Source organism: Ornithorhynchus anatinus, chromosome 9 (assembly GCF_004115215.2).
Source record: "Ornithorhynchus anatinus isolate Pmale09 chromosome 9, mOrnAna1.pri.v4, whole genome shotgun sequence".
Taxonomy (NCBI): Eukaryota; Metazoa; Chordata; class Mammalia; order Monotremata; family Ornithorhynchidae; genus Ornithorhynchus; species Ornithorhynchus anatinus.
The window spans coordinates 49,217,894-49,235,977 of NC_041736.1; the positions used below are offsets into that span (position 1 = coordinate 49,217,894).

Genomic DNA, 18,084 nt, shown 5'->3' on the forward strand with positions numbered 1-18,084 from the left:
GAGTATTTACTGTGTGTCACGCACTGTATGAAGCACCTGGGGGAGTTCAATATGACTTGGTGGAAAAAGCACGGGCCTGGGAGTCAGAGGATGTGGGTTCTACTCCTAACTCCCCTACCTATCTGTCATGTGACCTGGGGCAAGTCGCTTGACTTCTCCGTGCCTCAGTTTCCTCATCTATACCTGTTTATCCCTCTTACTTAGACCGTGAACCCCACGTGGGATGGGGATTACGTTCAACCTAATTATCTTGTATCTACTTCATTGCTAAGCACAGTATTTGACACATAATAAGTGCTAAACGAACACCACCGTGATTAATAGCATTGGTAGAAACAAACTGTCCTCAAGGAACCTACAACTATTAGTTCCGCCTTCCTTAGCTTAACCCATCCTACCGTCCGTCAGTTACCTTCCAGCTCCATATAGAGCCTTTGTTGTTACCATTTTCGGGCAGCCCAAGCTTCGTTGGTGGCTCCTCCTCCAAAAGCCCCGAGTATATGTAATGTCATCTCTTGCCCCCTCTCCTGAGGGCAGAGGCAGAAGAGTAGAAAGGGATCTCTCCTCTGCTGGTTCCTGACAAGCCACTGATCCCATTTCACACTTCTGGATAACAAAACACTTGGCTGGCTATGCTATAATTTTTCAAGTCCTGAAACCAATATTATTAATGGTATCTGTTCAGCGCTTACTGCGCGCCAAGCCCTGTACTAAGCACTGAGGTTGATATAAGCTAATCAAACTGAACACAGTCCTTGTCCCACATGGGGCTCACAGTCCTAATCCCTATTTTACAGATGCAGTACCGAGGCACAGAGAAGTTAAATGACCTATCCACAGTCACACAGCAGACAAGTGGTGCTGAGTGGGGGGTGTTCTAGAGTGGTGCTCCCCGTCCGCCCCCCGACTGTGAGCTCACTGTGAGCAGGGAATGTCACTGTTTATTCTTGTATTGTACTTTTCCAAGCATCTAGTACAGTGCTCTGCATACAGTGAGAGCTTAAAAAATACGAATGAATGAATGAAGTGGTGGAGCCAGAATTAGAACCCAGGTCCTTGCGACTCCCAGGCCCGTGCTCTATCCACTAGGAAACACTGCTTCCTATGGATCAATTCTCTCCCACTGGAATTAAATTTGATGTTTTAATAGATACCAGAAAGCTTCCTATTATTCTGTCATTTGCAGTTATTCTCAAACAAGTACCATACCCTGCAGTCACTAACATCAGTTCTATACTGAACTTCAAATAAAGATGAAGAAAATACTTGGGCATTGGGTTTTCAAAACAGTTGCCAGTAGGCAGTGTTGAAACTGACCCCCCACTGTTATGTCTTTTTTAACTGGGAGAACAGTAAACAAACATTGACCTTGTATATTCTCATTTTGTTGTCCGGAGCTTTTCTCAAGGACAATATAAATCAAATGGCCCTATTGGAGAACTGCATTTTGAAGCAGCAAAGAAAAGCAAAGGCCAAAGGATACTTAAATCTGCCACTAGGTCATTTAGTTCAGTCCATGTTTCCCCACTCCTCAAAAATCAGTAACCACTCTACCTCCCATTCACCTCCGCATCAAAAAGAAACTGCTCACCATCAGCTTTAAAGCACTCAATCACCTCGCCCCATCCTACCTCACCTCACGCTTCTCCTTCATTCAATAGTATTTATTGAGCGCTTACTATGTGCAGAGCACTGTACTAAGCACTTGGAATGTACTATAACACAGCCTGCGTATTTTGCTCCTTAAATGCCAACTTACTCCTCCAGCTTGATCTCCTCTACATAGCTGCTGAGCTCTTGCCCACGTCCTGCCTCTGGCCTGGAATGCCCTTGCTCTTCATAATAAATAGACAATTACTCTCCCCACCCTCAAAGACTTATTAATATGACATCTCCTCCAAGTGGTCACCCCTATCTAAGCCCTCATTTCCCTTACTCCCTCTCCCTTCTACATTGCCCCGATTTGCTCCTTTTATTCACCCCTCCCCCGACCCCCCATCACTTATGTACATATCAATAATTCATTTATGCTAATATCTGTCTCTCCCTCTATAGACTGTAAACTCATTGTGGACAGGGAACGTGTCTGTCAACTCGTCATATTTTAGATTGTACTCTTCCAAGTGCTTGAAACAGTGCTCTGCAAAGAGTAAGTGCTCAATAAATACAACTGATTGATTTAATGCCAAGCTAAACAATTATTAGAATCAGCTGGCAGTATCCCTCTCCCCCTTTATTAATTTCAGCTTGGACCCTCTGTCATTCAATTAACATGTTCCAGAAAGCTTGTTCATCTCAAAAGTTGGGAGATCAAAGGGGGAGAGGTATCATTCTTTGACTATTTTATTCTATACTACATTGCCAAAATGTTTTCACCAATTAACCTCCTAACTTTGAAAGCGCATATATTTGTCATCTGTATCAGAAAATCAGTCTCAGTAGAGATTGGGTCTGCCAACTCTGCCATACTGTACTCTACCAAGTGCTGAACAGAGTGTTCTGCACACAGCAAGTTCTCAATAAATCCTACTGATTGATTGTTTGCTCTAGACAAACTACCAAACAAGAGCTTCTTCCTGTTCCCAGTACTTATCTTCAGCCTAAAAGGCTGAGATTTGCCTTTCATATTCCTAGTGAAGATGCTGCTTAACAAACATCAGTCAATCTATCAATGGTATTTATTGAGTACCTCCTATGGGCAGAGCACTCTACTAAGCACTTGGGAGAGTTCAATACAACAACAAAACACTACCATTAGCCAAGTCCATTATAATTACAGTCATTAATAATGACAGTTTCCTGGCATTTCCATTAGGTCCATCCTGGGACCCAATTCACTTCTGATTCACCAGCTGCCGTTCTTCCATCCCAAATTAAGGGTCAGAGTAGGTCTGCGGTTGCTACCCAATTCGATCCCATCGGGGCTTGGATCTCTGCTCACTGATCGAGGCTCCCTTTGGCAGTCAGTGGGAGTTCAGACGTGGCATATTAATTGAAGCAATTTGGAAAACATTAGTTTAAAGCTACTACTGTGTTTGACAGTAGTCCTAAAGACGAGACACTAAACTTCAATAAGTAGCTCAGGTAATCCCTTCTGAAGGCTATTTCCTGGATGATATGTCCCAGTCAGCTCTGCTTAAAAACACTTTAAACTAGGATACACTTAAGAAAAATAATACGGGGTATAATGAAAGCATCTAATTGCTTTTCTAATACAAGCAAAGGGCTTATCGTGCTGTCCCGTGAATCTGAAGATGCTCAACGTCTTCTGAATTTTAAATAATCTAAGCATTCAGAATGTGGTATCAACAACCCTATTTTATGATGAGAAGAGCAGAGAGGAACTTTTCTAGGGCAGGGTGTAGAATAACGATCAGGCATAAAGCTTAGCAGCACGTCCTCTACATTTAGGCTTAACAAGTACCTGTATAATGCAAAGCTGTAAGAACTTCTGTTTATAAATCTATTGTATCACTGGGGCAAATACTAATTTTAATATTTTTAAATGGTATTTGTTAAGTGCTCATATGTGCCAGACGCTATTCTAAGTGCTGGGGTAGATGCAAGAAAATCAAGTTGGACACAGTCCATGGCCCACATGGGGTTCATAGTCTTAATCCCCCATTACACAGATGAGGTAACTGAGGCATAGAGAAATGAAGTGACTTGTCCAAGGTCACACAGCAGACCAGTGATGGACTAAAATTACAACCCAGATCCTTCTGAGAACCAGGTCTGTATTCCATCCACTAGGCATCGCTGCTTCTCTTTTTTTGTAGGTTCCTTAAAATCTGCCTCAGTATCTTTGCACACACCAACTTGGCATCACATAAAAGAATATTCTTGCCTCGACAAAGCCTCAACTTGCATATCTTTCATAGATGCTCAAATTTCTGCAGTGTAAGGCTCTGCAGCCACAAAGCACGCTTGAGAGCATAAAAAAGGCAGTCACTGGATGAGTGTGAGGCAGGTTAGAGTGAAGCACTTTCATTTCAATGATGGATTGATGAAGGAGCTAAAGCAGAGAAGATTCACCACTCATATCAGGTGAGGGATGCTCATCAATTTTGTAGGCTATTAAGTCAAGTTGCTATTTCATGTGGCACTGTTATTTTTAGAAAAGTTTAAGTGAACCCACTGAAGACAAAAACATACCATCTCTTTGCTTGTTCACAGAAGACCACTGGGGGTTGGTAATAATTGTTCAATGCCTGGTTGTCCCTGCCTAACTCAGGGAAGATATGTCACGCTGAAAATAGTACAAGGCATTTTGTAAATTTCAGTGGGCTTTCAGTTTTCCATAGGTCAGTATGCTCTACCTCTACCACCAGGTGGATCAGACTCCTGGGTCCTTAGAGTCGTTGTGGGTAAGGAATGTGTCTGTTTACTGTTATATTGTATTCTCCCAAGTGCTTAGCACAGTGCTGTGCACACAGTAAGCACTCAATAAATACAATTGGACGAATGAATGGAGGAGTAACCTTCCCAAGTTATGTTTCGTGTGATGATCTGGCCATTAAAACATTTTAATCCCTCAGATCTATAAAGTACCTTGGTCCACTTAACTTTTGGGGACTAAGTAAAAATGGGACTAAGATCATTTTCCCGGAGAACTACTATTTCTTCAGCACAATTTTGTTCTCTAGTGTCTGTGTCATGAACTGGGAACTCTGCTACTTCGTAATCGAATTCGCTAGAAGATCGTTCCTTCAGCTCTGTATCTCCCAGTCCTCTTGGCGTCCACAGAATGTTGCTCATGATAACCATCCCTAGAGAAACAAATATGTCTAAATTTCAGCAAGCTTGATGAGGAAACTAATTAGCTTTCATTACACGGAAACAAAATGGGTGCCCAATTTCTCCCCATAGGTATCTTCAAACATCCTTCTCTATGTACGGATGATTAAAACTGTGAGCTCTACATGTGACAGGTACAGTGTCCAACTCGATTCACTTGTATTTGCCCCAGGGCTTTAGTACAGTGCCTGGCATATAGTAAGTGCTTAACAAATCCCATCTTTTTTAAAAAATGACTTGCTCTAGTTCAATCCACCTGGACTAATAGTAATAGTATTGAGTGCTTACTGTGTGCAAAGCACCACACTAAGCACTGGGAAAGAATACCCAGTCCCAATCACTGGCCCTTAAGGTGTTACAATCCTGGGTTTTCTTACTCCTAGTCCTGTACTCTTTCCACTAGATTACACTACCTTCCACATAGAAATGAAACTTTAAATACATAAAGGCTATAAGAGCCCCGCTTAATTTTTAGAGTTATGTTCAAAATGGATATTCAAATATTTAGAATGCTGAAAACCATATTATGGATGTCTGCAATTTAATAGTGGATTTACAGCAAGTCATTATTAATTTCAGGATGTACAAATCCCTTCTCATAGATAATATAACTGAAATATGAATCAAACACATTGACTGAGAGCTTCCTGTGCACAGAGCACTGAACTAAATCCTAGAGAGAACAGTATAACAGAGTTGGTAGACACATTCCTGCCTATAACAAGCTTACAGTCTAGAGGGGACAGAGAGACATTAATATAAATCAATAAATCATGGATATGTACGTAAGTGCTGTGGGACTGAGGGAGACGTGAATGAAGGGAGCAAATAATAATAATAATAATGTCGGTATTTGTTAAGCGCTTACTATGTGCAGAGCACTGTTCTAAGCGCTGGGGTAAATACAGGGTAATTAAGTTGTCCCACTTGGGGCTCACAGTCTTAATCCCCATTTTATAGATGAGGTAACTGAGGCACAGAGAAGTTAAGTGACTTGCCCACAGTCACACAGCTGACAAGTGGCAAAGCTGGGATGCAAGTGCAAGGGTGATGCGGAAGGGAGTGGGGAAAGAGAAAATGAGGACTTAGTCAGGGAAGGCTTCTTCGAGAAGATATGCTTTTAGTAAGGCTTTCAAGGTGTGGGTGTTGGTGGGCGGGGGGGGGAGGGGCGGTGATCGCCTTTCGGATATGAAGAGAGAAGAAGTGCCAGGCCAGAACCTGGATGTGGGTAAGAGGAAGACGGGTTTATGCTTTTTCTTATTAATTCACATGTCAAAAACGGGAGTCTTCCCTGAAAGTCCAAGCAAACGTAAGTCCTCTAATCTTTTTTTAATGTACTTATTAGGTGCCGGACACTGCTCTAAGCCCTGGGGTAGATACAAGGTAATCAGCTGGACACAGTCCCTGTCTCCCAAAGTACAATTCAGCAACAGAGAGAGATGATCTCTGCCCACAACGGGCTCACAGTCTTAATCCCCATTTTACAGACGAGGGAAATGAGGCACAGAGAAGGGAAGTGACCTGCCCAAGGTCACACAGCAGACAGATGGAGGAGCTAGTAGTAGAACCCAGGTCCTCTGACTCCCAGGCCCATGCTCTATCCATTAGACCATGCCATTTCCCGTAAGGAGAAAGGGAAGTTTGGTGGCACACAGAAAAAACATTTCTTTTTTTTCCCCTCCAGCATCTACTGCATTAACAAATACCCTGCTGCTCCAAATCATGCGTGCCTCGTGGTTTTGAATTCTCAAGGTAAAAGCAGATATGCTACTCATTCTGTGAGAGGCATGCAAAGGTGTCTGCTGATGCCTGCTTTAGAAAAATCGCAGGGCTCCTCTCCTACCAAATGAGGAACATTTACTACAGAGAGCAGCACTGACCTGGGGGAACAGACTCCCCAGGAATAATTAGTGTTAATCCGGAAGACTCAAGCCAATTCCAAAGTGCACAGTCACCTTTGGCAAAGAATGGCCACTGAGCACAGCAACGGACTGTGGAACAAGCCAACTCCCCCCAGAGATATTACTCTGGGAGGGCAGAGGCTATAAGAGTGGCATTATTGTCATTCACAGCTGTCTGTGAATGAACTTTAGAGCCAGTTTTTTCCATGACTGACCGACAATAGATATTAAATCTCCAGATGATTTTACATCCTTACTCATTCCCTCACCAGAGAAAACAAATATCCCTTATTGGAAGAGCTTAATCCCCAGCAACCTCCTAAAAGAGGGAAAGGATGTCCACCAGGGACCAGAAATGTGAATAATCAGTAAACGAGTGCAGGAAAACCAAAAATACAAGTAGTAAAGCGTCAAAGGAATAGTCATATTTAACTACTTAGGTTGATAACAGTCTCGCAGTTATTTCGACCAGTAATAGTAGTGTCAGAAAGGCACCAAGGAACAGTAACAGGAATAAATACAATCTTGTATCGGGGTCTTTAACAATTCTTACTGTCGGCAAACTGCTTTCTTTTAATCCTGCTCCTTATCAAATAAGTGGGAAGGCAGAGAAGGCAATCAAAGGAACACTTACTGAATGCTTACTGTGTGCAGAGCACTGTACTAAGCACTTGTACAATTCAGCAGCAAAGAGAGACAATCCCTGCCCACAACAGGCTCACAGTCTAGAAGGGGGGAGACAGACATCAAAACAAGTAAACAGGCATCAATAGCATCAATATAAATAAGTAGAATTATAGATATATATGCACACATCAAAACGAGTAAACAGGCATTAATATAAATAAATAGAATTATAGATATGTACATATATACACAAGTGCTGTGGGGCGGGAAGGGGGTAGAGCAAAGGGAGCGAGTCAGGGCGATGCAGGGGGAGGGGGAGCTGAAGAAAAGGGGAGGGATTCCTTGCCAATTCCTCTGTGTGACCTTGGGCAAGTCATTTCACTTCTCCGTGTTTCAATTTTCTCAACTGTAAAATAGGAATTAAATCCTACTCCCTCCTACTTGGACTGTGAGCCCCATGTGGGACAGTGACTGTGTCCAACATGACCAACTTGTGTCTACCCCAGCAATTAGAAGTGTGCTTGACAAAAGGTAAGCACTTAAATATAATAGCAACCACCACAACGGTAATAATAAATAATAATAATCACCATTGGATGCAACTAAGGCTTCAGGTCCAACGACGTGATCCATGTCATATCGGCAAAAAAAACCCAACCAGGACTCAGTGGGCAGTTTTGTTCAACAATAAGTGTGCCCTTTCCTCCATAAATAGATTTACTTAACAGCCTAGATATTTAGAATCTCTTTATTTTCTGCCTTCAAGGATTCCACACTTTCAAGAAGAAAAAGCACTCTAAAAAATGGAACAAGATTACGCTTTTTAGATTCCGTTTTTTTAAGGTTTTCCATCACTTTAAGTTCAGCAGAGGAGAACTGGCACAGGCTTATAAGGTTAGGTGGGAGCTGGCTACATTACCTGACAGCCACATGAAGAGCAATTGCTGTAATGCAATTACTGTGGAACAAATTTCATTAGGCCACAATTGTACTGTTCTTCTTCAAATGGATATGCTAGTATGAGGATTCAACAGACAGCTGAATGAAGAAAAAATAGCCCTGAAGGCTTGTCAGTCCATTTCACTCAGTAGAAGAACTTAAAATATCCAAACTCCTCAGAAATAAACACTACACTTAATGAAAGAAAAATGAAACACAAATTCCCAAACTGAAAAAAAAATACAAACCAAAAACGTTCTTACCACAACTGAATGCTAAGCTCAGGCAGTTCTCAGACTCATGATCCAACTGATTCCTGAAAACCGTCAAACTGAAAATCGTTATAGCTAAGTTTCTCCTTGAAGCAATATTTATTTATATTAATGTCTGTCTCCTCCTCTAGACTGCAAGCTCATTGTGGGCAGAGAGTGGGTCTACATTGCTGTCCTGTTCTCTCTGAAGTGCTTAATACCCACAGTAAACGCCCACAGTAAACGCTCAGTAAGTATCCTTGATGACAATGAACATGAGATTGGTTCTATACTAAGGAAGCACTCAATAAATACCATTGATTGATTCACTGAGTCAGACCTAAAGCCCTCCGTGACCAAATACCCTTCCCCTTCAGCCCCCTGCCTCCCCTAATCTGGCTCCTACCTCCCAGTTTTTAAAACTTTCCCTTCTTTCCCCACCCCCAAAATCCCAACTTTGAAAATAATTTTGCCATTTCCTCACCTCTCCAGTGTGCTGCTTCCCTCCCCTGCACTCCAGAACTAGTGCCTTAAAAGGAGGCTATGAAAAGTAGAAACTGACTTACCCTAAGGCTGAAAAGTCTTAAATTGAGGACTGTGTTTTGAGGTCATTTAAAATGCTAATTACATGGGGAGAATTTGTCATTGGGCCACTCATAGGCACTAAGGTAAACTGCTGCTCTTTGGATTAAAAAATATATAGATATATAGATAGATATTCCCAGGAACATGAGCACATGGCTTTTGAGGTGATCTCACTTCCCATTTTTAAGCTGCAGCAGTAGCACATGAAATTCCACCTTGCCATGCCCTACAAACTGTGCTGAAATGTGCTCAGCTGTAGGGTGCAAACTGCAACCAAAAAAGATACCCACAGGCTCGAAAGCTCGTTTTATTGCTATAAAAGTTTTATTTTCCCCCTGAAAAATTGCTGTCCAGGTTGGGGCCTATGGGAAAATTATCCCCTGCACTGAAGTGTTTTTCTTAGTTTATTGACTGTAGGTTTGGCTGCTATGCCCTGTTTTATCCTTATACTGCCTCCTGTTCTCCCAATTTGTGATTTCTTTTCTTTCCGTTTATCTCCCCCATTAGATGGCAAGCTCCCTGAGGGCAGGGAATATGTGCCTTGCTTCTGATTTCTTGGGTGGGTAGTGCTCTGCACCCTGCAGAGTCCTCATTAAACATTACAGATGGATTACAGTGCTTTACACTCAATAAATGCGATTGATGGATTGGGCAAATCAATCTGGATAGTTTAAACCATCTTTGTGGTCATCTCCACGAGCTATTGAATACCATATTTTAAAATCAAGCAGTTTTGTTTCCACAAGTTTTTGTAAATGAGAATTCAGGGTTTGGGAGAATTTGAAGATTACCGCTTTTCATCAGAATACAGATGGCCCCTGCCTCCCTGCAACCAGGAGCCTGTGGTGACTCTCAGAAAATTGGCTTTACCAAAGGAAGGTTGGAAATACAGATGGATCCTGGCTCCTGGCTGGACTTCAAGGCTGCAGGAGGGTGATCCCATAAAGCACTAGCCTTTTCTATGACCCACATTCTACTTTTAATATTAGGAATTTATTTTTATTTTCAAATTTCACAAAGAAAAACAGAAATTGTTTAGAAAATCAGGGTGGGTAGTACTCACATAATTCTATTTATACTTTGTTTCTTTGTAATGGTATTTTTGAAGGACTTACTATGTGCCAGGCACTGTACTAAGCACTGGGGTGGATACAGGATAATCAAGTTGGACACAGTTCCTGCCCCACATAGGGCTCACAGTCATAATCCCCATTTTACAGATGAGGAAACTGAGAGTGAGAGAAGTGAAGTGACTTGCCCAAGGTCCCACGGCAGACAAGTGGCAGAGTCAGGATTAGAACTCATGACCTTCTGACTCCCAAGTCCGTGCTCTAGCCACTAGATCATGCTGCTTCGCAGTATCAGCAAGGGCTTCAATTTTATCAGTTTGAGTTTGCACTTGAATTTCAAGGATGCTGGAAGAAAAACACAAATTCCACATCTATATTTAAAAGCCCTTTGCTTATACCATCAGTATGGAGATCCTATGATTAGGCCCTGGGAAATTCCTTATATAGCACCCAGTCTGTTACATAAGTTTCCCAAAAGTGCAAAACAAACATAGTGTACATGGAATGGAATGAAGATGGATCCTGAAAAAACCTCAAACAAAAGCAGATCACTTAAGTAGTTGCTATTTTAGAAGGCTTTTATAAATACTTCATTTTCAAATAGGGGCAAACAGCTTAAATTCAGACCAAGTGCATTTTTATTAGCCGACTTAGAATTGCTGCAAGTTCTGAAACAGCTGAGTGGAAAAGGGGACACGAGCTTTGAAGCTCTGAATTCAAACATTTTAATCTGACTTGCCTAGTGACTTTGGGAACTCATTCAACTTCCCTTACCTATCTGTAAACATTTCTTATCTTTTTCCCAGGCCCCATAGGCTGAGGTAATGGTTGAAAAGTGATTAGAGATCTGCAGAATAATTGGCCCTTCCTACAGACTTAAAAAAAACAAATATTCACTTCTTCATAGACTCCTTCCATGAATGGGTAGTACACAAAAAAAACAATCTTCTACAAGGAGAATTAACGATTCATTCTCCTACTGCCCATAAAGGCACTATATGCACCAATATCCTCATCTGAGAGGCAAATAATGACCCTAAAGAGAGCTAGTTAACATCTATCAGTGATCTTAAGGGTGATACGCATTGGTTACGCCACCTCCCAAGGCCTCCAAATCAGGGAATGGATTTGAATAAACCCCTTGTAGGGAGGGATATCATGGATTGACTGGATGACAGAAATGTGTTCCTCTGTTCATCCTTAGTTCTAGAAGTTAGTCTGCATGAGCGCGAGAAAAACTTTCCCAGAAGAAGTGAGATCTGAGAAGTTTCAAGATTCAATCCTATTCTTCCTCTTACTTGGATTTTAAACCCCATGTGGGACAGGGACTTTGTGTCTCACTTGATTATCTTGTCTCTTCCCCAGAGATAATAATAATAATGTTGGTATTTGTTAAGCGCTTACTATGTGCAGAGCACTGTTCTAAGCGCTGGGGTAAACACAGGGGAATCAGGTTGTCCCACGTGGGGCTCACAGTCTTAATCCCCATTTTACAGATGAGGGAACTGAGGCACAGAGAAGTTAAGTGACTTGCCCACAGTCACACAGCTGACAAGTGGCAGAGCTGGGATTCGAACTCATGAGCCCTGACTCCAAAGCCCGTGCTCTTTCCACTGCGCCACGCTGCTTCTCCATCAGTCCAGGCTTTGGCAAGAGTAAGAAGCAGTATGACCTAGAGGTAGGAGTTGGGCATGCGAGTTAGGGGACCTGAGTTCCAATCCCAGATCTGCCACTTGTCTGCTGTGTGCCATTGAGCAAGTCATTTAACTTCTCTGTGCCTCACATACTTCATCTGTAAAGTGGAGGTTAAGACGGTGCACCCTTTGTGGGCCAGGGACTATGCCCGACCTGATAAAAATATATCTACCTCAGCGCTTAGCACAGTGCCTGGCACATAGTAAACACATTTACCATAAAGAAAAACAACAACTCAACATTTTTTAGTTTTTAAACATCACGGGATCAAGATTTATCAAAGGCTCATCTTAACTGGAGTCAAGGGAGGGAGCCGGGGAATATAAGGAAATGAATTTTATCTGGTTACTGTAGATGAAGAAAACCAAACTACAAGTTTACATTTAATGTGCTTAAGTAACTTTATCTGGAAGACTATCACATATTGCTCTGTTGTTTCTTCCTTACTTGTAAACAGATGCCAAATTGCTTTTAATTGGTGACCAAAAGTGCATGAGGGTTCTATATCTTCCGTGGGTTGTGTGGATGCGCTTTCAGTTTAACCATAAACTTTGTGGAAGAGAACCAGTGTTTTTCTTTGTTTGAACTTTAACATATCTGCCTAATTCTCTCTGAGACATTAACCCTCCGATCTTTTTCGGGATTGAAACCTCCTCTCCAATCATCTCTGGCAAAGTCAAAGGGGCTGCACGTGTCCTCAGACAACGGCAAAAGACGCTGCTAAAGTTTAGTTGGGGAGTTGCTAATTTTCTCCATTTGTGAGCCTTCTGGAAAACGGTGTTCAACTAGATGTAAGTTTGCCTGTTTTTTGGTCCAGACTGGTGCATAGCAGTGGAATACAGCAAAGCCAGAAACGACAACGACGTCTCTAACACTATTACGGATATTCCCCAGCTAGGCTCATCAAGTTAACCCTTATTTCCCAACTGGCTGCGAGCTGAAGAAGACTTCCTCAGGCAGCAGCGGGCTAAATACGCTGGCTTAGAATTGGCAACATGTCCTACAGAGGCAGGGCTGCAAATTCCCATTCCTAAAGCAGCTCAGGACCAAACCTGATTCTACTAGCAATTCCCGGACTTTCCAGAGAATTCAGCTTTGCTCCAATCCCCCCCGTAGGATGAACTGATAGACTAATTTTAGCATGTCTACTTATCAGATAGCAAGGCTACAGCTGATCTGGGTTAGTTAGCATCACATATCCCAGAAGGCCTCTGGGGGAAATCCACAGTCACAGCCCCAATATCTAATGAGCTCAAATTAGCCCATCTTGCTCATCAGATATGGGGAGCGAGAGGGGTCCATTCTCACTGACACAGAGCAGTGTCGCTACTAAGTGGTGATGAGAAGCGGAATTAGGCACGAGGCCTGGCGTTGGCAGAAGGTTGACGGAGATAATCAGCACTGCTATGCCAGGATATCGCTGGACACCTCTTTAAACAGTCAAGGAATGTAACTGTGTAATCCAGCTCTCTCCCAGGGTAGAAATGGGCAGCCATTATGTGACAGTCTGCTAGGGGAGAAGTTGTGAGTGATACTACCAATTTGGTAACTAATTTTCATCAGAGAGCATCAGCTCATATACACCTTTAGGGAAGCGTAGTTTTTCCTCTATCCCACTTGCATTTAGTCACTTTCGTAGGGGCAGAGGTTCTGTGGAGGAATTGTAGGTAAGGGTAGAATAACAGAGTCTGGGGTGCCGATGCAGCATCAAAATCGAATACTGTCATACAACTAACGGAACTGAACAATGAGTTGGCTTCTAAAACCATTTTGTTTCTGCCAGATAGATATGCACCCTTAAAAATTGTGGGTCCAATTATAAGCTGTGTTTCCAGTGAGAAAACTCTAGAATCTAATACATGAGCATTTATTTTATTCTGAAAAATTACTTTTTTTTTTTAAAAAAAATCAAAGCAACTACTGCTTTTCAGCTTTGTCAAATATAAAATGTGCTTGTTTATATTCCTTAGTTGTTGTTTTTTTTAAAGTTAGCAGAGAACTCTGTCCTCTGACTCCCAGGAACATGTTCTTTCCACTAAGCCATGATGCATCACTAATCAGGTATAATCATTAAATCTCAGTCTGGGGTTTTTTTTGCTTGTCTATCGTATTTGTAAAGCACTTATTATGTGCTAGGCACTGTTTTAAGCGCAGGGGTAGATACAAAGCATCTATAGTTTATCTTATTAAATGTAGAATTGGGAGATCCTAAGAGATTGAATAAAAGCTCATAGGGAAAGAATCCTTTTTATCACTAGGCATAATATTACCTGAATTTACAAACTCTGGTTTATTTCACTTATTTTTGAGACAATCAGAAGTCTGTTAACATTTATCAGTAGAGGGCAGCAGAAATCATGGTTCTGCCCTGTTCAAATCCTAAACCCTAGGAACTATTAATGAAACCAAGGGCAGGGTACAGTTTAACCCACTCCAGTTGGGTTGTCTGATTACACATGCAACTGAATTTAGCATAGATTATGGGAAAACTACAATGAGAAGTCCAAGACATTACCAAGGTAATTCATTTCTGGATCAGAGAATATGGCAGAGAAACCAAAATGAGAATATTAGAAAAAGGAGGTTCAGGAGGGAAAATGGAGTTCAGTTTTTGGATATCCTGAAGCAACTGATTTCCCACAGAGAGATATTCCAGAGGCACAGACAGGTTTAACTAACTGCCCAAGGTCACACAGCAGGTCTCCTGAGACCCACTTCCAAAGTTTCCTTCAAGCCAAGCTTCCTCCGCCCAAAATAATTTTGGCATTGTGTTAAACCCTGAGGTAGCAATGAGATCATCAGATCGGACACACTGGGCTCCCACATTTGGCTCACTGTCTTATCCCCATTTTACAGATGAGGAAGCTAAGGTCCCCCCAGAGGATACAGTGATTTTCCTGAGATCACCCAGCAGACCCAAGGGGGAGCTGGGATTTGAATCCGGGTTTTCTGAGTCCCTTTCCTGTGCCTTTTCTACTAGGCCAAGCTCCCTACCTGCAAGGACAATAGTCTCAAAAGCTGCAGTGCTTCAGATCCAGAAATTGAAGCAGCAATTGCCCTGTGGCCACAACTCTCTCAGCAGCACAGCACTCAATCTGCCGACTTCCTGCCAACCTGCGATTGGATCCTGTAGAACGGGCAACTGAGACCAACCCGAGGGAAGGACAATCTACATAATTGAACAGAAAAAAAGGCAACATGTTTTATTTACCCTCCAATACTCAAGCCCTTCAATCGTGCAAAGAAAAAAAATGCTAATACGGGTTACCAAACAGCCGTTAAAGTTTGAGATGTTAAAAAACATAATCATACTGTTTTATGTGACAAATCATTAAATAACTGCATTATTCAATTCAGAAGCTCTGAGAGAGCAAGTAGAATGCTAAACAACTGCTCTCCCCTACTTAAATCACCAAAACACTTATGCTACACAGCATTCATGAGACCAATATATACCTAAAATATTATAGACTAAAAGCTACTCTGAAGTGTCAAGGGGTGATATTTCATCATTATAATCATCATTTTATTTTAGAGATGGCCTGGGATGGGGGAGGAAGTGGCCCAGATTTCACATTTTCCTGCTGAATCGTAGAAGAGTCTTTCCATTTTAAGGCATTATTTGGGGCTCATTCCAAATGATAAGATTTGTGGGGCAGAATCCAGAAAATGTGGGGCAATTTGGTTTCAGGCAGATTGGATACTGGGCAATTCAGCTGTCTGATGCATATTGACTTGTACACATCATATCGCGTGGCTCATCCTTTAGGGAGTGTTTAGAAGGTGGTAGAGTGAACCTCTTTCATGGCAGACTTCCACCTCTAAGGATTGCATATTTTATGGAGGAGGAAGTGGGAATCCAAGAACCACGGATCTCAGCTGTTCATTTGGTACAAGTCACAGCCGCTTCATTATTCTGTGTCATCTTTGGCTGCTACTCCTTTCTGAAAGGCAATTTCTATTTTAACAGGCAGTACCATGCTGACAACTGTGGAAACAGAGACTCCTATTTTCTTCTGGAATGGCAGCCCAAGCTTCCCCTTCTTGATATCTCAACAAGCTTCACTCGTGACCAGAAGTGACTGAGTCTAGGAGATAAGCGTTCACTCCATCTTTGGCCTGATGCTACTTTGAGCTGAGCCTTCAGTTGAGCCTTTTTTCTTTTGCCTCAGATAGGCACAGCTGAATCTCTTCCTAAGGCCATCTGACACGATTAAGAAGAAACAAATTTGACTGAATAAATGCTCAAATCTAAACCTCTACAGCATTAAAATGGGCTTCAGAAACACCAAAAATAAAGCATAGGGCATATTATATATCCTCCAGTCCTTAAAACCTTTTCCTTGTTGAGTAGATTTCTCCTCCAACTCTTATGGAAACTTGCAAGTCTGTGAAAATATACCGGATTGAAATCTACCATTGGAAAGAATTAAACATCAGTATGTCACATGCACTCTATATGGTGCATGGTTTCAGAGAGCCCAATTTTAATGATCCATGGGATAGGGAAATGTACTTTAGGAAAAGGCTTCAGACTATAAAATTTATATCTCCAAATAAAATCAACCTGTGCAATTCTCTCACTTTTCTCTGACTGGAGTGATTCTAGAAGATGGTCTGGGTAAACTCAAGCCCCATGGTCAGAATGCTAAAGGTGGGGGTGGAAGGAATGTGTGGAAGAAGTCTCCAAACTTGTTGTGCTAAGAAAACCTTATTGTTTCTAAAATACGTTAAAGGGACGACCTTTATTTTCTAATTACTCCATATATTTTCTGCCCCGTCGTAAAGGCTTCCTTTACTTTTGTATATTTCCAGGATTCCTTCTCTCTTGCTCTCGCTCTCTCGGCTCTTCCACCAACAATTTCTGGCTCCTCCTGGTCCCCCTGCCTGGAAGTCTCTTCCACATCAAATCTAACATGACTGCATTTATATGAATTCAACAATACAAACACTGTCTAGCCCCTCTGTTCTTCCTTGATGAATTGCTACAAGGTCCTAGAAGCAAGTCTTCCGACTGCTAGCTAATGAGGTATATTCTGTTAGGGATTTGTTCTGATTAAGGACAGAGGGCTATGGTTTTGGGAAGGGAAAAGAAGTCAATAGCTGCAGAATACCTTCCTCAGGGAGTAATTAATTGGCTTAAGTGTGGTATTTTTAACTTTGGGTAAGCATTAGCACTGCAGTAATCCAAATCATAAATTGGAAATGTCCTTCCCTTATCCTAATTATTTGTCAAACAGCTCACCAAACCTTGCTATTTTCTACATATGATTGAAAACACCCGTAAACCTTTTGACGTGTGCTCTGTCCTGTTGACTATATCTGACGGAGATCAGAAGCCAACAAGAACAAATAATTACTTTGAAATACCCTCCAAATTAAATATAGGGGATTTGCTAGCCTGCACAAATCCTTACATTTTCAGTCAACCATAATTCAGAGAAGCAGAGTAGCCAAAAGGAAAGAGCACAGGTCTGGGAGTCTGAAGACCTGGGTTCCAATCCCTGTTCTGCCACTTACCTACTGTGTGATCTCGGGTAAGTCACTTCACTTCATTGTGCTTCAGTTATCTCACTTATAAAATGGGGATTCAATACCTGTTCTCCTTCCTACTTTGTCTGTGAAACCACTGTGGGCCAGGGACTGTGTCAACTCTGATTATCTTGTACCTACCCTAGTGCATAGTACAGTAAGCACTTAACACAGTTGTTATTTATTATTAGACTGAAACATCACAGTTAATCATTTGTGTTTAAGTACGCGAACTGGTCAATCAATAAGTATTGAATTATTTCACAAGTAGTACAAAGAAGAAAAAAATTGCATTTGAAAAGCATGGTTTGAAGAAGAAAAAAGTCTGCTTCTTACCTGAATACTCTGCTAATGAAACTAGGGATCCAACATTTTCCACAGAACTAGACGTTTCACTGATGGCACCGCTCCCAAGTGTCTGCAGAATTCTGTCCGTTATGTCATAAGCAGATGGAAGGTCAAGAAGAAGACTGCTGCCTTCTGACTGGTAACTTGGTGTTGTCTCCTCTCCCTCCATCACTTACCACAGTAAAGAAAAATATTTATTTAATGAGTGCATTTACAGAGCCAAATCCTGTCCCAGTCCCCCCAAATACTTAATCATTTTAATTATCTAAATTTTTAGCGCTTCATTCTTTCATTCAATAGTATTTATTGAGCGCTTGGAATGTACTGTACTAAGCGCTT

The 18,084-nt window shown here is 41.7% G+C and overlaps 1 protein-coding gene across 1 annotated transcript in view; it reads right to left on the reverse strand.

Moving 5' to 3' along the window:
* Nucleotides 1–18,084, reverse strand: part of CHGB (chromogranin B) — an 87,388-nt gene that overhangs the window by 64,988 nt on the left and 4,316 nt on the right. Inside the window, exon 2 of the mRNA XM_029072012.1 lies at nt 17,734–17,916. Within this exon, the coding sequence (XP_028927845.1) occupies nt 17,734–17,914 (181 nt within the window). The 5' untranslated portion in view covers nt 17,915–17,916. The remainder of the gene's footprint in view (nt 1–17,733; nt 17,917–18,084) is intronic.